This window comes from Acipenser ruthenus, chromosome 58 (genome assembly GCF_902713425.1).
Source record: "Acipenser ruthenus chromosome 58, fAciRut3.2 maternal haplotype, whole genome shotgun sequence".
NCBI classification, from domain to species: domain Eukaryota; kingdom Metazoa; phylum Chordata; class Actinopteri; order Acipenseriformes; family Acipenseridae; genus Acipenser; species Acipenser ruthenus.
In genome coordinates, this window is record NC_081246.1 from 4735665 (window position 1) to 4757813 (window position 22149).

Here is a 22149-nt window from a genome sequence, read left to right on the forward strand (position 1 = left end):
TGAACCTGTATCGGGACTGATATCTACATTTACATCCAGTTGTCCTGAATTACTTTGTTGCTGTGTCGCGCTCAGTGCTGCTATCAGCGGAAGCGAAGGGGCTTTCAGCAGGAGTATAAGGGTGCGTGGTGAGGAGGGCGGGGGGCGGAGGGTGGGGGGGCATGGTGAGGAGAGCGGGGGGCGTGGTGAGGAGGGCGGGGGGTGGAGGGCGTGGTGAGGAGGGTGGGGTGGCATGGTGAGGAGAGCGGGGGGCGTTGTGAGGAGGGTGGGGGGCATGGTGAGGAGAGCGGGGGCGGACGGCGTGGTGAGGAGGGTGGGGGTGCGTGGTGAGGAGAGCGGGGGCATGGTGAGGAGGGTGGGGGGGCATGGTGAGGAGGGTGGGGGTGCGTGGTGAGGAGGGCGGGGGTTGCGTGGTGAGGAGGGCAGGGGGCGGAGGGCATGGTGAGGAGGGTGGGGGCGGAGGGCGTGGTGAGGAGGGTGGGGGGTGCGTGGTGCAGGGGGCAGATGGAAGGGGCTTTCAGCAGGAGTGTGATAAGGGACACACATGCGCAGACTGCATCCACAGGCAGCGTTCTTGGCCGGCTCCATGCTGAGATTTCTGTCTTCAGGGCTTCTGAATAGAGTAGTTCAGTAGTAGAGTAGTTCAGACAGCACCTGTAGAACTCCTCTGTTTTTCCCCTGGGACACTATCATCCTTCCTTAAATGCGCTTTATTTGCTCTTATCTGCTCCCTATTTTACTGCATTTAATAAATAATAATAAGTAGTGTTTTCAGCATTGTGGGTTTGTTTTACAGTTCACACTTCTGTAAATGTGTTCATGTACAGTGTAAGGAGCACGGGTCGGAGCTGCTCACAACACCGGCTGTCAGGCGTGTTTCTGTAAAATAAAGAGTGGAGTTTGATGCTACACAGATATTTTGTCCGTCTCCTTCATGTTGACACTTATCCAGCTAGCAAGTCGTGCCAGTATATTTGTATTGAAGTTATATGTTGAATAGCCTACACTATCCTGTGCTCCACTGTTTCATTTCTTATTTATATATTTGTGGGGGTGGGCATGCAGCTTCGGGGGTGCCAGTGCTCCCGCTGTGTGTTGAGCTTGCGCGGGTTCCATGTGAGTGTTGACTCGTGTGAGGGATATTGCTAAGTGCTGTACACCTATGATAGCTGCTTGGCAGGGTATTGTTAACAGTCCATTATCATGTAATATTCCAATGCTGCGCATTCACGCATAGCTCTTGTGCATTTCTGCTATATTAGTAATGAATGCGGCGACTGACTCTCTCCCGCTGTCTCATTCACACACAGCTATCTCTACCATTCTCCACAGTAGGCTGTACAGTGTGGTAGCTCCCTCTAGTGGTCTGGATGTATTTTAACATTGTAACATTAACTAGCATCTACTATGATAGAGCTGTGCCACCAGTTGAAAGGGAGCCCCACCTGTGCTTTCGCAGAGATGATGCACCAGTTTTGTGGCTGTCGTTCACAGAAACATAATGGTTTTACAAGCAGTGAATCCAGTCACGTGTTCATTATTTTCATTCGCTGTGATTCCGAATGAATTCCACTCTTGTGGTTTCACCCGCGGGCACCCGACCCGATGCAGGACTCCAGCGCTCGCTTTTCCTTATCCAATGCTGCCATCGTGTGGTCGTTTAGAGAACTGCTGCTTCTTGAAAAACCCAGTTTTTATTTTACTTTAAGCAACTCAGTACAACTATAAAGACATTTCAATGCCTCAAAATATTATTCATTAAATTATTTATTTTTCAATGTTTTTTTTTAATTAAAATGAACATATATTAATAAAAAAACCTTAATTTTTTTTTTTCAAAGTCACTTTATTTTTAATTCAAATAATGGGAATATAATCTAGTATGATGTCAGTGTGTTTTTGATGTTATAAAGGTCTTGGTAAAATCTTTGTCTCAATGGATTTTCAATTTCTCCTACATATATTATAGCTAAGTCTGAGGATTTTTGTCGCGAAAATGGTGCATTTGAACAAAAGTCAGTGAAACTCTTGGAAATGGATGTAAAAACACATATGATTCGGCATTTCCTTTATAAACGCGGTATGTGTTGCGCTGGAGATACAAACCTGCGAGCGTGTCAGTTGTCTGGTTGTGTTTGCAGGCCGCAGCATTTCCGAGTCGCTGTGCGGGTGAGAGAATGAGATTCGTGTTTTGTAGCTGCGCGAGGGAGCGAGGGTGTAAATGAACACAGACCGGATGTCACTGTAAACTCTCGGCTGTGCTCTTCACACACAGACAGCGCTTGCGCGGTTATTTATCAAACCGAAAAGTGGGCTTGCATCTGCAAAACATATGAATTAATACTTAGATGTTATTTTCTGAAGCGTTTTTCACACGATGCAGTGGACTGTACCCAAGCAGCCTGTTGAAAACAAAGACTCACTTTCTTTAAAACTAAGCATCGCGAAACAAAATACTTCAGACTGCCGCTGAACATCTCTCTTCATTTCCTGCAAACTGCAGATAAATCGAGCAGCGTCTCTGTTTGGGGTGTTTCTGTCCTGCAGATAAATCGAGCTGCGTCTCTGTTTGGGGTGTTTCTGTCCTGCAGATAAATCGAGCTGCGTCTCTGTTTGGGGTGTTTCTGTTCTGATCTTTCTGATGCGCGTTTTTCGCCTGTGCAGCCACTCAAACAACCCATTTAAACGACTCGTTCTTATTACTGAAGAGAATAAAAAAAATGATATATATATATATATATATATATATATATATATATATATATATATATATATATATATATATGAGAGAGAGAGAGAGAGAGATTATATTATATATCGCTTCATTTTCAACACGGGAATACAAACTATTATTGGGCATGCTGATGTGTGTGTGTATAGTGCTGCTCACGTTTATCACCTGCTATGTTGTAATATCAACACACCCCTGTGACCGGTTTTGACCAATCAGGATAGAGTATTTATAATAACCTCCTCCCTCCTTCATATTGAATCTTCATGAATTAAAAGGAAAAAAGGACCCCTTCCTCTCTCCTCTCTCTCTCTCCTCCTCCTCTCTCTCCTCTCTCTCCTCTCTCTCTCTCCTCCTCCCCTCTCCTCTCCTCCACTCTCCTCTCTCCTCTCTCTCTCTCCTCTCTCCCCTCTCCTCTCTCCTCTCTCTCTCCTCCTCTCTCCTCTCCTCTCTCTCTCCTCCCTGGTTTATTCTCTGGAGGGTAGTTGGTTGCTCAGCATGTGTTTTCTTCTCAGTTATTTATATCAGACTCACACTGAGAGACACACCTTAAACACAGGTGAGTAAACAACCCGGATATTTGCTTTAAAATCGTGGAAAGGTGACATTATTATTTACTTTTTAACAGACATACAAACTTCACTTTGACTGCTACCAAATGATATGTGTGTATGTGTATATACTTTTCATCTCCTCTACAGCAGAGAATATCACTGCCGTGCAAACACAGCCGCTTTCCTTCTAAACAGTGCTGTATTTAAACAAGTGAATGACATTGAACAACCACGACAGACACTGAAGCAGGTTACATATTTATAGTCTATTGGCTATTCAAAGCGTGCATGTAGTAATAATAATAATAATAATAATAATAATAATAATAATAATAATAATAATAATAATAATAATAATATTAGCTAGCTTGTTATCTGAATGTTGGGCAGTGAGTCATACGCCACGAACATCGTTTAATTGGGAAGCATTGTAAAGCACAGTCTGGTAAAGCACAGGGAAGCATTGTAAAGCACAGAGAGGTCTGGTAAAGCATAGGGAAGCATTGTAAAGCACAGAGAGGTCTGGTAAAGCATAGGGAAGCATTGTAAAGCACAGAGAGGTGTGGTAAAGCATAGGGAAGCATTGTAAAGCACAGAGAGGTCTGATAAAGCATAGGGAAGCATTGTAAAGCACAGAGAGGTCTGGTAAAGCATAGGGAAGCATTGTAAAGCACAGAGAGGTCTGGTGAAGCATAGGGAAGCATTGTAAAGCACAGAGAGGTGTGGTAAAGCATAGGGAAGCATTGTAAAGCACAGAGAGGTCTGGTAAAGCATAGGGAAGCATTGTAAAGCACAGAGAGGTCTGGTAAAGCATAGAGAAGCATTGTAAAGCACAGAGAGGTGTGGTAAAGCACAGGGAAGCATTGTAAAGCACAGAGAGGTCTGGTAAAGCATAGGGAAGCATTGTAAAGCACAGAGAGGTCTGGTAAAACATAGGGAAGCATTGTAAAGCACAGAGAGGTCTGGTAAAGCATAGGGAAGCATTGTAAAGTACAGAGAGGTCTGGTAAAGCATAGGGAAGCATTGTAAAGCACAGGGAGGTCTGGTAAAGCATAGGGAAGCATTGTAAAGCACAGAGAGGTCTGGTAAAGCATAGGGAAGCATTGTAAAGCACAGAGAGGTCTGGTAAAGCATAGGGAAGCATTGTAAAGCACAGAGAGGTGTCTGTGATCTGACACAGCACTGTCAATAGGGAGCAGGAGTCTGTCTGTTTTCACTTGTTCCTCCCCTGGTTCCTTCTTTCTTCATCCTTTCTTTCACACAGTTAGATACAAGCTGCTCTTTATCTGAAGAAAAGATTCGGACTGGATCTTCACACTGGCTTGGTTTCTCATCCACATTTCAAAACAATGATCAAAGCGGCTTCTCTCCCACTGGCTGCCTGTCTCCTCGTGACCTTTCACCCTGCGGTTGTGACCTTACCATACAGCCAACTACAGGCAGGCAACCTCACAGACACGCCCACCGGCTTGTATCCTGCGCCTTCATTGGTCGATACCGCAAGCCCCACCCCCCCAGCACTGGATTCCGTCAAGATCCTGACCTCAGGCCCCACCCATCTACTTCCTGTGAGTCTGACAGACACAGGAAGTGAGGTAGAAGAATATAAAACAGAGAACACTGAAATGAAAGAACAGGAGAAATCTGAAGGCAAGTTAACCTTATAAAAAAAATTAAACAGGGTGAACAAACTCACAGTGTAATAAAGCATAAAGCATGGCAAAGCATAGGGAAGCATTGTAAAGCACAGAGAGGTCTGGTAAAGCATAGGGAAGCATTGTAAAGCACAGAGAGGTCTGGTAAAGCATAGGGAAGCATTGTAAAGCACAGAGAGGTCTGGTAAAGCATAGGGAAGCATTGTAAAGCATAGGGAAGCATTGTAAAGCACAGAGAGGTCTGGTAAAGCATAGGGAAGCATTGTAAAGCACAAAGAGGTCTGGTAAAGCATAGGGAAGCATTGTAAAGCACAGAGAGGTCTGGTAAAGCATAGGGAAGCATTGTAAAGCACAGAGAGGTGTGGTAAAGCATAGGGAAGCATTGTAAAGGACAGAGAGGTCTGGTAAAGCATTGGGAAGCATTGTAAAGCACAGAGAGGTCTGGTAAAGCATAGGGAAGCATTGTAAAGCACAGAGAGGTCTGGTAAAGCATAGGGAAGCATTGTAAAGCACAGAGAGGTCTGGTAAAGCATAGGGAAGCATTGTAAAGCACAGAGGGGTCTGGTAAAGCACAGGGAAGCATTGTAAAGCACAGAGAGGTCTGGTAAAGCATAGGGAAGCATTGTAAAGCACAGAGAGGTCTGGTAACGCATATTAAAGACAGGGTAAACTAACCCTTATAAAGGGTCTCATAGTAAAGCACAGCACAGTGCAGTGTGGTAATTGGTCTCTTGTCTCTCCTGGATCAGACGGCCGTCTTCGCTCTTCCAATGGGAGTCCAGTGCTGGTGTTCCTAGCGGCGGCAGTGGGAATTGGGACTGTACTGGGAATCATCTACTGTGTTTACAGCAGGGTTACTGGGAGAGACCCATACTCACACCGCCAACTCACTGAAGAGACAGGTGAGACACACACACACACACTAACCTGCCCTCTCTCCTCTCCATCCACTAACCCTAACCCATACTCACACCATCAACTCACTGAAGAGACAGGTGAGACACACACACACACTAACCTGCCCTCTCTCCTCTCCATCCACTAACCCTAACCCATACTCACACCACCAACTCACTGAAGAGACAGGTGAGACACACACACACACACTAACCTGCCCTCTCTCCTCTCCATCCTCTAACCCTAACCCATACTCACACCGCCAACTCACTGAAGAGACAGGTGAGACACACACACACACACACACACACACACTAACCTGCCCTCCCTCCTCTCCATCCTCTAACCCTAACCCATACTCACACCATCAACTCACTGAAGAGACAGGTGAGACACACACACACACTAACCTGCCCTCTCTCCTCTCCATCCACTAACCCTAACCCATACTCACACCACCAACTCACTGAAGAGACAGGTGAGACACACACACACACTAACCTGCCCTCTCTCCTCTCCATCCACTAACCCTAACCCATACTCACACCACCAACTCACTGAAGAGACAGGTGAGACACACACACACACACACACACACACACACTAACCTGCCCTCTCTCCTCTCCATCCACTAACCCTAACCCATACTCACACCGCCAACTCACTGAAGAGACAGGTGAGACACACACACACACTAACCTGCCCTCTCTCCTCTCCATCCTCTAACCCTAACCCATACTCACACCATCAACTCACTGAAGAGACAGGTGAGACACACACACACACACACACACTAACCTGCCCTCTCTCCTCTCCATCCACTAACCCTAACCCATACTCACACCATCAACTCACTGAAGAGACAGGTGAGACACACACACACACACACACACACACACTAACCTGCCCTCTCTCCTATCCATCCACTAACCCTAACCCATACTCACACCATCAACTCACTGAAGAGACAGGTGAGACACACACACACACACACACACTAACCTGCCCTCCCTCCTCTCCATCCTCTAACCCTAACCCATACTCACACCGCCAACTCACTGAAGAGACAGGTGAGACACACACACACACACACTAACCTGCCCTCTCTCCTCTCCATCCACTAACCCTAACCCATACTCACACCATCAACTCACTGAAGAGACAGGTGAGACACACACACACACTAACCTGCGCTCCCTCCTCTCCATCCACTAACCCTAACCCATACTCACACCATCAACTCACTGAAGAGACAGGTGAGACACACACACAAACACTAACCTGCCCTCTCTCCTCTCCATCCACTAACCCTAACCCATACTCACACCATCAACTCACTGAAGAGACAGGTGAGACACACACACACACACACACATTAACCTGCCCTCTCCTCTCCATCCTCTAACCCTAACCCATACTCACACCATCAACTCACTGAAGAGACAGGTGAGACACACACACACACACTAACCTGCCCTCTCTCCTCTCCATCCACTAACCCTAACCCATACTCACACCATCAACTCACTGAAGAGACAGGTGAGACACACACACACACACTAACCTGCCCTCCCTCCTCTCCATCCTCTAACCCTAACCCATACTCACACCGCCAACTCACTGAAGAGACAGGTGAGACACACACACACACTAACCTGCCCTCTCTCCTCTCCATCCACTAACCCTAACCCATACTCACACCATCAACTCACTGAAGAGACAGGTGAGACACACACACACACTAACCTGCCCTCTCTCCTCTCCATCCACTAACCCTAACCCATACTCACACCGCCAACTCACTGAAGAGACAGGTGAGACACACACACACACACACACACACACTAACCTGCCCTCCCTCCTCTCCATCCTCTAACCCTAACCCATACTCACACCGCCAACTCACTGAAGAGACAGGTGAGACACACACACACACTAACCTGCCCTCTCTCCTCTCCATCCACTAACCCTAACCCATACTCACACCGCCAACTCACTGAAGAGACAGGTGAGACACACACACACACACACACACTAACCTGCCCTCTCTCCTCTCCATCCTCTAACCCTAACCCATACTCACACCATCAACTCACTGAAGAGACAGGTGAGACACACACACACACACTAACCTGCCCTCTCTCCTCTCCATCCACTAACCCTAACCCATACTCACACCGCCAACTCACTGAAGAGACAGGTGAGACACACACACACACACACACACTAACCTGCCCTCTCTCCTCTCCATCCACTAACCCTAACCCATACTCACACCGCCAACTCACTGAAGAGACAGGTGAGACACACACACACACTAACCTGCCCTCCCTCCTCTCCATCCACTAACCCTAACCCATACTCACACCATCAACTCACTGAAGAGACAGGTGAGACACACACACACACTAACCTGCCCTCCCTCCTCTCCATCCTCTAACCCTAACCCATACTCACACCATCAACTCACTGAAGAGACAGGTGAGACACACACACACACACACACACTAACCTGCCCTCTCTCCTCTCCACTCTAGAGACAGGTGACACACATACGCACACACACACATATACACACACAAACATTAACCTGCCCTCTCTCCTCCCCTCTCTCTATCTTCAGACTCCTCCCTCTACTTCTCTGGCAGTCGGTTGGTTTTGACGCCTCTCCATCAGTACTATGGCTCCTCCTCCCAGCCCTCCACAATCCCAGTACTTGAATCCGAGCCCCCAGTGCTCCCAGTCTCCCCACAGAGACTCAGGGCATCCACAGACCAGTTAGAGATCATCTCCGCTTCGGATCTGCAGCGGAACTTCATCTAAAAACAAACCTTTCGACTGGAAATGGATCAGAATACCTGAGAGATACAGGAACATTGAATCCTTTATAAACCTGTCTGTGTGAGACTCTCAGAGATACAGAAACATTGCTATCCTTTATAAACCTGTCTGTCTGTGTGAGACTCTCAGAGATACAGAAACATTGCTATCCTTTATAAACCTGTGTGTGAGACTCTCAGAGATACAGAAACATTGAATCCTTTATAAACCTGTCTGTGTGAGACTCTCAGAGATACAGAAACATTGAATCCTTTATAAACCTGTGTGTGTGAGACTCTCAGAGATACAGAAACATTGTATCCTTTATAAACCTGTGTGTGTGAGACTCTCAGAGATACAGAAACATTGCTATCCTTTATAAACCTGTGTGTGTGAGACTCTCAGAGATACAGAAACATTGCTATCCTTTATAAACCTGTCTGTGTGAGACTCTCAGAGATACAGAAACATTGCTATCCTTTATAAACCTGTCTGTCTGTGTGAGACTCTCAGAGATACAGAAACATTGTATCCTTTATAAACCTGTCTGTGTGAGACTCTCAGAGATACAGAAACATTGAATCCTTTATAAACCTGTCTGTGTGAGACTCTCAGAGATACAGAAACATTGCTATCCTTTATAAACCTGTGTGTGAGACTCTCAGAGATACAGAAACATTGCTATCCTTTATAAACCTGTCTGTGTGAGACTGTAAGAACAGGAGATGCATTATTGTGTATGAATTTTAAATGTCGTGTGTGTAAATCTTGCATACTGGAATCAATAAAGGGACGATGTTAAATTCTGAATTGCTGTTTGGACATGAATCATTATAATCTCTATGAATCACAAACTCACAGCACATAGTTTCTGACTTGGACTAAGAACAGCCTTTTATGTGTTTTTTTTTTTTTATTAGGAGCAAGAATAATGAAAGACGATTCAATGAATTACATGGAAAACAAACAGAAAATGATAAGCCCCTTTATCACACCTCCACGACAGCTCATCGGAAACTGGGGATGCACGAAAAAATACTGCAAGAGATTTTAGATATCATCTTCCTAACTGAAACGAATGTAATAATGGGGTTCTGTGAGCCCTTCGGTGTGATTTACCGTTTTCAGAGTTTGGGTGCTTCTTGTGTTTCCATGCAGCCGCCCGCCTTGACAGAATCAAATGATTTATTTCTCCAATACTGAGAGGAATCATTTATTATCAATCTCTCTCGTATTCTGATTCCGCGTCTGGTCCACAGATGAGAATGCCGTGCTCTGGATATCTAGAGCAGAACGTTCTTCTAGATAAATCAGCCGGTCTCGTTGTGAAGATGTCGTCAGTGAACCTGAATCGCACGCCCCGGGAGTGAATCGCAAGGGAGGATGTCCTGAATCCCTTCGCAGTGACCCGTGAAGCGCCGCTGCCTCACTTCAGAACGGGCTGCTGCCACGTCATTCCTGACTTCCACAATCTCTCCTGATATTTAAATATCCTCTTTCACTACATCGTCATGGTTACTTCCTCTCATTCTGTTAAGATATTGTACATTTCTTAAAGGGTATCAGTTCTCTCCTGTGTGAACTCTCTGGTGTCTTTTAAGATACTGTAACTGTCTGAAGCTCCTCCCACAGTCAGCGCAGACATACGGTTTCTCTCCTGTGTGAATTCTCTGGTGTCTTTTAAGATACTGTAACTGACTGAAGCTTCTCCCACACTCAGTGCAGTGGTACGGTTTCTCTCCTGTGTGAATCTGTTGGTGCGTTTGAAGATTTTGTAAGTGATGGAAGCTCTTCCCGCATTGATCACAGCGGTGCGGTTTCTCGCCTGTGTGAATTCGCTGGTGTCTTTTAAGATGTTCTGACTGAGTGAAGTTGCTCCCACAGTCAGCGCAGCGATACGGTTTCTCTCCTGTGTGAACTAGACCGTGTCTTTTAAGAACTCCAAATTGAGTGAAGCTCTTCCCGCACTCAGCACAGCGATGCGGTTTCTCTCCTGTGTGGATTCGCTGGTGAAGTTTCAGGCTTTGTAATTGAGTGAAACTCTTCCCACAGTCAGCGCAGCGATACGGTTTCTCTCCTGTGTGAATCTGCTGGTGTCTTTTAAGAACTCTAAATTGAGTGAAACTCTTCCCACACTCAGCGCAGCGATACGGTTTCTCTCCCGTGTGAATCTGCTGGTGTCTTTTAAGAACTCTAAATTGAGTGAAACTCTTCCCACAGTCAGCGCAGCGATACGGTTTCTCTCCCGTGTGAATCTGCTGGTGTCTTTTAAGAACTCTAAATTGAGTGAAACTCTTCCCACAGTCAGCACAGCGATACGGTTTCTCTCCCGTGTGAATCTGCTGGTGTCTTTTAAGAACTCTAAATTGAGTGAAACTCTTCCCACAGTCAGCACAGCGATACGGTTTCTCTCCCGTGTGAATCTGCTGGTGTCTTTTAAGAACTCTAAATTGAGTGAAACTCTTCCCACAGTCAGCACAGCGATACGGTTTCTCTCCCGTGTGAATCTGCTGGTGTCTTTTAAGAACTCTAAATTGAGTGAAACTCTTCCCACAGTCAGCGCAGCGATACGGTTTCTCTCCCGTGTGAATCTGCTGGTGTCTTTTAAGAACTCTAAATTGAGTGAAACTCTTCCCACAGTCAGCGCAGCGATACGGTTTCTCTCCTGTGTGAATTCGCTGGTGTCTTTTCCCTAACGCTGCTTCATATAATAAAGCCTCATTCTCAGATACTGCTGGTTTAACAGGTAGCAGTTCAGGGGCCTCCCCTTTAATGTAGACAGGTTCTAGTTCAGGGGCCTCCCTTTTAATTGGGACAGGTTCTAGTTCAGGGGCCTCCCCTTTAATGGACACAGGTTCTAGTTCAGGGGCCTCCCCTTTAATGGACACAGGTTCTAGTTCAGGGGCCTCCCTTTTAATTGGGACAGGTTCCAGTTCATGGGCCTCCCCTTTAATGCAGACAGGTTCTAGTTCAGGGGCCTCCCCTTTAATGCAGACAGGTTCTAGTTCAGGGGACTCCCCTTTAATGGACACAGGTTCTAGTTCAGGGGCCTCCCCTTTAATGGACACAGGTTCTAGTTCAGGGGCCTCCCCTTTAATGCAGACAGGTTCTAGTTCAGGGGCCTCCCCTTTAATGGACACAGGTTCTAGTTCAGGGGCCTCCCCTTTAATGGACACAGGTTCTAGTTCAGGGGCCTCCCCTTTAATGGACACAGGTTCTAGTTCAGGGGCCTCCCCTTTAATGCAGACAGGTTCTAGTTCAGGGGCCTCCCCTTTAATGGACACAGGTTCCAGTTCAGTCGCCTCCCCTTTAATGTGAGAAGATGCCATTTCTGAGGCTTGCCTTCTGTCCCGATATTCCAGTTTCGGATCAATGCCTGGAAAACAGAAAGTAAGTTTTTATCATTTAACACATGAAATGAAAAAGCATCCCATAATAAACATTTATTATAACCCTTTAGTGACCGTGATGCTGTAAACACAGTCACACTGCAGAGTCACTGTGGACCGTGATGCTGTAAACACAGACACACTGCAGAGTCACTGTGGACCGTGATGCTGTAAACACAGTCACACTGCAGAGTCACTGTGGACCGTGATGCTGTAAACACAGTCACGCTGCAGAGTCACTGTGGACCGGGATGCTGTAAACACAGTCACGCTGCAGAGTCACTGTGGACCGGGACGCTGTAAACACAGTCACACTGCAGAGTCACTGTGGACCGTGATGCTGTAAACACAGTCACACTGCAGAGTCACTGTGGACCGGGATGCTGTAAACACAGTCACACTGCAGAGTCACTGTGGACCGGGATGCTGTAAACACAGTCACACTGCAGAGTCACTGTGGACCGGGATGCTGTAAACACAGTCACACTGCAGAGTCACTGTGGACCGCAATGCTGTAAACACAGTCACACTGCAGAGTCACTGTGGACCGGGATGCTGTAAACACAGTCACACTGCAGAGTCACTGTAGACCGGGATGCTGTAAACACAGTCACACTGCAGAGTCACTGTGGACCGGGATGCTGTAAACACAGTCACACTGCAGAGTCACTGTGGACCGGGATGCTGTAAACACAGTCACACTGCAGAGTCACTGTGGACCGTGATGCTGTAAACACAGTCACACTGCAGAGTCACTGTGGACTGTGATGGTGTAAACACAGTCACACTGCAGAGTCACTGTGGACCGTGATGCTGTAAACACAGTCACACTGCAGAGTCACTGTGGACAGTGATGGTGTAAACACAGTCACACTGCAGAGTCATTCGAATCGGAAGCTGTGGGATGCATGGAGCTCTGTCCATCTCAGGGACTTCCTGTGAGTGATGCTGATCCCTTCTGAAAGAGGGCTGGGAATCAGACTCCTATTCCACAGCAGTGTCACCCAGTCCAGGTTTTACTAGCAGCTTGATCAGCCCCCAGTGTGTCTAGCTAACAAGCTCAGGTGTGTCTGATTATTAAACTCCCAGTGAAACCAGGACTGGATCACACTGCTGTGCAGCGGGAGTCTGATTCCCAGCCCTGTTGGTAGATTTGTCATTTCAGACTGCATGCAAAGCGCTTTCATTTGAATTTCTGCGGAAGTCACACACTTAGAGAACGGTATGAATCCAATGTTATTTAAATGTGCATGTCAAGGCTGTAATATGAACTCCCCTGCAGGTTCATTCAACAGACTGCCGCCACTCCCAGAATGCCTGCACGTGGGGCTCGTCCACCCCTAAAACCCGCAGCTTCCTCTATTAGGAAACGCTTTATAACAGCAGCGCGACCTCAGTGGAAAGCAGCGCGCTCCTCACGTGAGCGTCGCGCTTCATACAAACGCTCTTCAATGGAAGCAAGTTACGTCACATGAAGCAGGCAGCGCTGCGTTTCCGGGAATTCCAAGGCAGTTTAACCCTTTGAAGGCTCGTCGGGCTCATTCACGCACTGTACGTTTTGTTTTCTCCGTTAACAGAACCCCGTTTGACTGCGTGAATACCATCAATCACACACTCGGTGTCGTTCGCATGCAAAACTGCATATTTTGATTTGTATAATGCATGTTACGTAAATACACAAGTTCTATTAAAATCCAACCAAATCGTTCAAAAAAATAATCTATCAGCTAGTTCCATTTCAACACGCGAGATACCGGCTTGCAGAATCTGAATTATTAACCACGTCACACAAACGGTGTATTTGATTTGTGAATGAGGCGAGCACAGCTTAATCATTCGTGACTGTCTGGTTACTTGCTGAGCTCGCCGATAGATGCATTTTCAATGCTTCCTTACCCCCGTCTCTCGCTCTCCTCCCGCAGTATCTCCCCTCGATCGGCGTGAACTGTGCGCTTATTTATTTATTCAGTCGATCTCAAGCGATCTTTATTTCACATCTAAACCGCTCCTCCTCCTCCTCCTCCTCCTCCTCTCGTCGCGATCCCGCCCTCGCTTCGACAGAGGGAGACAAAGCCAGCCAATCAATCTCGCAAGCTGGGTTTCAGAGCGTTTCTGTAGCCAATAAACGCCGGCCTGTTCTTTTAACCCCCACCCCCTCGGTGACGCCACGGCTCGGCCCCGCCCCTGGGTGCTTTCTCAACGCGCCGGTAGTTTGTCCGCCGTGGCTTGCTGTAGTTCTGCGGTCGCTGATCCGCGTTTCGTTCGCAGAAGTCGCCGCTTTGTTTTCTCTTATAGCGGTCTGTTCTGTTTTCATGTATTAAACCCGCCCGCCTGCGGATTGTAAACTAGGAGAGTTCAACACCGCGCTGTCCTCCACGGTCAGTGCTGAAACGCGGTTCAAAGGGGGGGGGGGGGGGGGGGTGTTTGAGCGCCTTCTTTATCTGGGCGTTTTGTATCGGTTTTTATTTAAGTATCGCTTTGATTTATGCGGCAGACGCCGGCTTTATAAAATGCGACTCGCACCGGCGCTACAGGGCAGTCCAGGGTTACTGTGCAAGATTCATATTGAAATAGAGTTACAGTCAGGGCACATAATAATAATAATAATAATATTAATAATAATAATAATAATAATAATAATAGAATACAACATGAACTGGGAGGCAACAAGCTAGGATCACAACAAGTACAAGTTCTATCAAAGACAATGTTTGTATTGTAAATACTGTCGTATGTTAAAGGACACATCTCTCTCTCTCTCTCTCTCTCTCTCTCTCACCCCTGGTATGATCTCTGCTTTCCCCTCTCTCTCTCTCTCTCTCTCTCTCTCTCTCTCTCTCTCTCTCTCTCTCTCTCTCCTGGTATGATCTCTGCTTTCCCCTTCTCTCTCTCTCTCTCTCTCACCCCTGGTATGATCTCTGCTTTCCCCTCCTCTCTCCACTCCTCTCTCTCTCCTCTCTGTCTCTCCTCCCTCTCTCTATAAAACCCAATGCAGTAAACCTGTTGTTATTCAAATCAATTGATCAGTGAGTGTTGTGGAACAGATGTTGCTCGGAAACTTCGGAACCTCTGGGAATGAACGTTCTATTCTCATAATCATGACGTCATCCTCAGAATTTTTGTATAATTACAATTCTTTTTGAACAGCTGAAGAAGGGCTTTTGCCCGAAACGTCCTGAAAATAAAGTCCAATCCCGGATCCTAAATTATTTTTGTAATCTTTATAAATGTGTATTATTATTATTATTATTATTATTATTATTATTATTATTATTATTATTATCATGAAGTCCTTCAGTGTTGCTGACTCTCGTCCTCTCTCCTGATAGAGATGTCCGCTGTTGTGGTAGAGAGGGGCCGCACTCCAATCAAAGAGGAGCCGCTGGAGCCTCAACTGGGGCGCGTGGAGGGGGAGCCCCAAATCAAACAGGACCTCATCGCGCGGGACAGGACTGAACTGGGCTGGATTCACATCAAAGAGGAGGATGTGAAGAGAGAGGGAGGAGAGGAGGGAGAGAGAGAGGAGGCTGTGTTTGAACACACAGACCACAGGACTGAACTGGGCTGGACTCACATCAAAGAGGAGGATGTGAAGAGAGAGGGAGGAGTGGGAGAGGGAGAGGGAGATGAGGAGGGAGGAGAGGGAGAGGAGGATGTAGAGGGACAGGGACCAGGAGAGGAGAATGTAGAGGGAGGAGAGGAGGGAGGAGAGGGAGAGGAGGATGTAGAGGGAGGAGAGGAGGGAGGAGAGGGAGGGGAGGATGTAGAGGGAGGAGAGGAGGGAGGAGAGGGAGGGGAGGATGTAGAGGGACAGGGACCGGGAGAGGAGGATGTAGAGGGAGGAGAGGAGGGAGGAGAGGGAGGGGAGGATGTAGAGGGAGGAGAGGAGGGAGGAGAGGGAGGGGAGGATGTAGAGGGACAGGGACCGGGAGAGCAGGTCACCGCAGCCCCCCCCAGGCCCCTCCACCGCTGCCCGGACTGTGGCAAGTCATTCAGCCGGCGGTACACGGTGACGGTGCACCGGCGCAGCCACAGCGGGGAGCGCCCGTACCAGTGCAGCGACTGCGGGAAGAGCTTCACCCAGCGGCGCATCCTGAACACACACCGGCTCACCCACACCGGAGACAAGCCCTACCCCTGCCCCCAGTGCGGCAAGCGCTTCCGCGGCTCGGGGGCCCTGCGCTACCACCGGCACGCCCACGCCCGGGAGCCACACCGCTGCGGGCCCTGCGGGGCCACCTTCTACCAGCTGGGGCAGCTGCGGGAGCACGAGAGGGCGAGCCACACTGGCCAGCAGAGCTGCTACCTGTGCAGCGAGTGCGGAGACAGCTTCTACAGGCTGGGGCACCTGAGCCAGCACCAGAGAATCCACAGTGCTGAGAGAGTGCCGGCGGGGGCTGGGCTGGGGGCGGAGTTGGGGGCGTGGTCTGGGGTGGGGGTGGGGCCGGGGGCGGGGCTCAAGCCCTATCGCTGTGCAGACTGTGGGAAGGGCTTCAAGCTGCAGGATGATCTGCGGATGCACAGGCAGATCCATGAGTCTCGGGCGTAGCCTCCCGTCACGCAGAACAGAGACCGGGGCTGGGGGGGAGTGGAGGGGGGGGGGGCAGCACATGGGACACCCAGGCAAACAGGGCAGATCTGATCGGGCTGGCATCAGTGCACTCTGCTGTGTGGAGAGGAGTGTGGAGTCTGATCGGGCTGGCATCAGTGCACTCTGCTGTGTGGAGAGGAGTGTGGGGTCTGATCGGGCTGGCATCAGTGCACTCTGCTGTGTGGAGAGGAGTGTGGAGTCTGATCGGGCTGGCATCAGTGCACTGTGCTGTGTGGAGAGGAGGGTGGAGTCTGATCGGGCTGGCATCAGTGCACTCTGCTGTGTGGAGAGGAGGGTGGAGTCTGATCGGGCTGGCATCAGTGCACTCTGCTGTGTGGAGAGGAGTGTGGAGTCTGATCGGGCTGGCATCAGTGCACTCTGCTGTGTGGAGAGGAGTGTGGAGTCTGATCGGGCTGGCATCAGTGCACTCTGCTGTGTGGAGAGGAGTGTGGAGTCTGATCGGGCTGGCATCAGTGCACTCTGCTGTGTGGAGAGGAGTGTGGAGTCTGATCGGGCTGGCATCAGTGCACTGTGCTGTGTGGAGAGGAGTGTGGAGTCTGATCGGGCTGGCATCAGTGCACTCTGCTGTGTGGAGAGGAGTGTGGAGTCTGATCGGGCTGGCATCAGTGCACTGTGCTGTGTGGAGAGGAGTGTGGGGTCTGATCGGGCTGGCATCAGTGCACTGTGCTGTGTGGAGAGGAGTGTGGGGTCTGATCGGGCTGGCATCAGTGCACTGTGCTGTGTGGAGAGGAGTGTGGAGTCTGATCGGGCTGGCATCAGTGCACTCTGCTGTGTGGAGAGGAGTGTGGAGTCTGATCGGGCTGGCATCAGTGCACTCTGCTGTGTGGAGAGGAGGGCAGATCTGATCGGGCTGGCATCAGTGCACTGTGCTGTGTGGAGAGGAGTGTGGAGTCTGATCGGGCTGGCATCAGTGCACTCTGCTGTGTGGAGAGGAGTGTGGAGTCTGATCGGGCTGGCATCAGTGCACTCTGCTGTGTGGAGAGGAGTGTGGAGTCTGATCGGGCTGGCATCAGTGCACTCTGCTGTGTGGAGAGGAGTGTGGAGTCTGATCGGGCTGGCATCAGTGCACTCTGCTGTGTGGAGAGGAGGGTGGAGTCTGATCGGGCTGGCATCAGTGCACTCTGCTGTGTGGAGAGGAGTGTGGAGTCTGATCGGGCTGGCATCAGTGCACTCTGCTGTGTGGAGAGGAGTGTGGAGTCTGATCGGGCTGGCATCAGTGCACTGTGCTGTGTGGAGAGGAGGGTGGAGTCTGATCGGGCTGGCATCAGTGCACTCTGCTGTGTGGAGAGGAGTGTGGAGTCTGATCGGGCTGGCATCAGTGCACTCTGCTGTGTGGAGAGGAGTGTTGAGAGGCTGAGAATGAAACACACTGTTAGCATGATTAGAGGGAGATGCCCGACACTTAGAAACATTTCATAAGAGACTCACCACAGATTAACTGAAACTGAGGTACAGAGGAGGGAGGAGGAGAGAGGGAGGAGGAGAGAGGAGGGAGGGTCTGTCATGCAAAGGTACAGGGAGGGGGGAGAGGAGGAGGTAAATAAATATATGATAGAATGTAATGTTGAAACGTGTTCTTGTTTCATTGATTGAAATGAAGGGATGCCTGTGTGTTAATCAATAAAAGCCATTCTCTGTGGAGATGTGTTTCTCTTGTATCAATAACAGCCATTCTCTGTAGAGATGTGTTGCTCTTGTATCAATAAAAGCCATTCTCTGTGGAGATGTGTTTCTCTTGTATCAATAAAAGCCATTCTCTGTGGAGATGTGTTTCTCTTGTATCAATAAAAGCCATTCTCTGTGGAGATGTGTTGCTCTTGTATCAATAACAGCCATTCTCTGTGGAGATGTGTTTCTCTTGTATCAATAACAGCCATTCTCTGTAGAGATGTGTTGCTCTTGTATCAATAACAGCCATTCTCTGGCTGTGTTTTCAAACATTAATAACTGTTAGTAACTCAACTGTGGTGGCTTTGCGACTCGAGTCAAGATAAACTACATTGAAGATGGCGCTGCCTACAGAAGCCCCACTATGAGGCCTCCATGTTTGTAGTTTCTTCTCGTTCAGTCTCCTAGATGTGCCTGGAACTGCGAGATGGAGTTTCTGACTAGTTATAATAACAAAAACTACAATCAAGATGGCGGTGCCTGTAGGAGCCCCAGCACCAGCCCTCCATGTTTGTAGTTCGTATTGCCCCAGCTCTCGTCTCATTGACCCGAACTACGGGGGGGGGGGGCTGTGTTAGCGAGTCCCGCGCACCCCATTGGCGGTCAAGAGATTTAAAGGCAGTCGAACGGCATTCGGAATGAGAAGCAGGCAGCGGATTGGATGAAGGAATCTCCCGCATACTGACTGGAGGAGAAGGGGAGCCGCTGGATTGGTTGAAGGAGTTCTAAACACGCCCCTCCTTTTTAGCCCCTCCTTTTCCCGCCTGTAAGAGGAAGTGGACATAAAAATGAAATGAAAAAAAAAACTCCGGCCGACCGGGTCTGTGTTTAATTGTAATAAAAATAATAATTATAATCCGACAACCAGGATTGTGTGTTTAGTGTTTAATAGCAGGATTCGCGCACCCGGATATTTTTTTTTACGTCAAAGTAATGCCAACACTGCGGTTTTAATACTGAAGATCTTTGTTTAAATGCGTTATTAGGTGTTTTTTTGTTAGCGTTATTATTATTATTATTATTATTATTATTATTATTATTACTACTATTGTATTCAGGACGCGGTTGTGGATAAGAAAAATGCATCGATAAAAGAAACAACGGCGTTTATAATTGATGTTGTGTTTATTTGAAATTATATCCGACAAAACCAAACCACGGGAGTCTGGCAGATAAGCGAGCGGGCTGCGATTCATTCATTCGTGTCCGTGTCCGTGTCCGTGTCCGTGACCGTGACCGTGTCCGTGCGGGTCTCTGCGGGACGGGACAGCACGTCATCCGGTAAGTTACCGCGCCGGCGTGGGGTTCATTTTCACGCTGTGTAAATGCGGGCGTGTGTTTTTCGACAGGCTGTGTTTAGTTTATATTCTCCGAGCGATTCTTTCAGGAAGGCGTGTTTAGCCGGAACGTTTGTCCGGTAGGGTGTGTTTCTAGTTTGATTGATTTAATTAATGAGACGACATCGCGAGATTCAATTAACCAAACCACGAGGAACGGATGCGTCTTAGACATCTAGTTTAGCTTCATTAAAGCTGCAGACAGACAGACAGACAGACAGACAGACAGACAGACAGAGCCCCACAATCCTGTTCAGTTTTGACGCTACAATATAATCCCTTCTTCTTGGTGTCTGTGTTAGTTTACTACATTCTGAAAAGAGTTTAGTTTCATTAAAGCTGCAGACAGACACACAGACAGACAGACACACAGACAGAGCCCCACAATCCTGTTCAGTTTGACGCTACAATATAATCCCTTCTTCTTGGGGTCTGTGTTAGTTTACTACATTCTGAAAAGAGTTTAGCTTCATTAAAGCTGCAGACAGACAGACAGACTGCTATGAAGTTTGTTAAAAACTAAATTTAACACCAAGAAGGCATTATACTGTCGTGTCAAACTGAACAGGATTGTGGGGCTCTGTGTGTCAGTCTGTGTGTCAGTGTCTGTCTCTCTGCCTGTCTGTCTCTCTGCCTGTTTGTGTGTCTGTCTGTGTGTCTCTCTGTCTCTCTGCCTGTCTCTCTGTCTCTCTGCCTGTGTGTCTCTGTGTCTCTCTGTCTGTCTGTCTCTCTGTCTCTGTCTGTATTTTGAAGTCTTTAGTCTTCACGTTACTTTTTCTTGCTTTTGAATAATACAATGTTAGTTATTTTTTTTAACATTGACTGCGGTTTAATGATTAGGAACAATTGTAAAAAATGTGTAGAGGTGAGCTGTGGAGTTTGTACAGCTGTGTGTGTGTGTGTGTGTGTGTGTCTGTCTGTGTGTCTGTCTGTCTCTGTCGCTCTGTGTGTCTGTCTCTGTCGCTCTGTGTGTGTGTGTGTCTCTCTGTCTCTGTTTGTCTGTGTGTGTCTCTCTCTCTCTCTCTCTGTTTGTGTGTTTCTCTCTCTTTGTGTCACTCTCTCTCCTCTCTCTCTCTCTCTCTCTCTCTCTCTCTGTCTGTCTGTGTGTGTCTTTCTCTTTGTGTCACTCTCTCTCTCTCTCTCTCTCTCTCTCTCTCTCTCTCTCTCTCTCTTTGTGGTCGTTGTGTTTAAATCAGTGTGTTCTTTTCATGTCAATGTTGGGCTCATGTAGTGAAGCACGCGTTCATCTCTCCTCTCTCCCCCCCCCTCCTCAGGGGATGACGGAGTACAAGCTGGTGGTTGTGGGGGCAGGAGGTGTTGGGAAGAGCGCCCTCACAATCCAACTCATTCAGAATCACTTCGTGGACGAGTACGACCCCACCATTGAGGTGAGAGACGCAGAGACACACACACACACACACCCCTCCCAATCCAACCCTAACCCTAATCCAACCCTAACCCTAACCCTAAACCCAATCCAACCTTCCCAACCCTAACCCCAATCCAACCCTCCCAACCCTCCCAACCCTAACCCTAATCCAACCCTAACCCTAACCCTAAACCCAATCCAACCTTCCCAACCCTAACCCCAATCCAACCCTCCCAACCCTCCTAACCCTAATCCAACCCTAATACAACCCTAACCCTAACCCTCACTGACGCACACACACTGACACGCACTGACACACACACTCACACACACACACACACTGACTCACACACACTCTGACACACACACACTGGCACATGCACACTGACACACACGCACACACACACACACACACACACACACACACACTTGGCAAGTTTTATTAGAAAACATTTAGGGGGTACAAATATTCAAAAGAGGAACCAATAGTCCGGATTATTCGTTCCTGGGGAAACAAATATCCAGGGGGGCACATATATTCTGTGACGCCATGCTGTGTTTGTGAATGAGGCAGTTAATGAACTACAGTGAAGATGGCGGTTCCAATCGGCTCCCTGTGTGCGGGTGTCCATGTTTGTAGTCCCTGACTTGGCACGGTCTCTGCTGCAGGACTCGTACAGGAAGCAGGTGGTGATCGATGGGGAGACGTGTCTGCTGGATATCCTGGACACGGCCGGGCAGGAGGAGTACAGCGCCATGCGGGACCAGTACATGAGGACGGGGGAGGGGTTCCTCTGCGTGTTCGCAATCAACAACACCAAGTCCTTCGAGGACGTGCACCTCTACAGGTGTGTGTGTGTGCGAGTGTGTGTGCGTGTGTACGAGAGAGAGAGAGTGTGTGTGTGTGTGCGAGTGTGTCTATACAGGAGTGTGTGTGTGTGTGTGTGTGTGTGTGTGTGTGTGTGTGTGTGTGTGTGTGTGTACAAGAGAGAGAGTGTGTGTGTGTGTGCGAGTGTGTCTATACAGGAGTGTGTGTGTGTGTGTGTGTGTGTGTGTGTGTGTGTGTGTGTGTGTGTGTGTGTGTGTGTGTATATGCAGGTGCATCTGTATTGACTCC

At 48.4% G+C, this 22149-nt stretch overlaps 3 protein-coding genes and 1 pseudogene across 3 annotated transcripts; 3 read left to right on the forward strand and 1 right to left on the reverse strand.

Annotated features, from left to right (window-relative positions):
- The first annotated feature begins 3744 nt into the window (after nt 1-3744).
- LOC131724972 (uncharacterized) lies at nt 3745-9467 on the forward strand. The gene is made up of 3 exons (XM_059018158.1): nt 3745-4935; nt 5690-5842; nt 8461-9467. The coding sequence occupies exons 1-3, from the start codon at nt 4635-4637 to the stop codon at nt 8658-8660; spliced, it is 654 nt and encodes a 217-aa protein (XP_058874141.1). The 5' UTR covers nt 3745-4634; the 3' UTR covers nt 8661-9467.
- Nucleotides 9468-9584: 117 nt separating this feature from the next.
- On the reverse strand, nt 9585-14068 carry LOC131724922 (gastrula zinc finger protein XlCGF26.1-like). The gene is made up of 2 exons (XM_059017983.1): nt 13943-14068; nt 9585-12033 (listed from the first exon to the last, which is right to left on the reverse strand). Exon 2 carries the CDS (start codon nt 11984-11986, stop codon nt 10220-10222), a length of 1767 nt encoding a protein of 588 aa, XP_058873966.1. The 5' UTR covers nt 11987-12033; nt 13943-14068; the 3' UTR covers nt 9585-10219.
- A 223-nt stretch (nt 14069-14291) lies between these two features.
- Nucleotides 14292-16595, forward strand: LOC131724903 (zinc finger protein 316-like). Its single transcript, XM_059017906.1, has 2 exons — nt 14292-14424; nt 15376-16595. Exon 2 carries the CDS (start codon nt 15378-15380, stop codon nt 16593-16595), a length of 1218 nt encoding a protein of 405 aa, XP_058873889.1. The 5' UTR covers nt 14292-14424; nt 15376-15377.
- Nucleotides 16596-19090: 2495 nt separating this feature from the next.
- LOC117407743 (GTPase HRas-like) overlaps nt 19091-22149 on the forward strand; it is a 5521-nt pseudogene continuing 2462 nt past the window's right edge.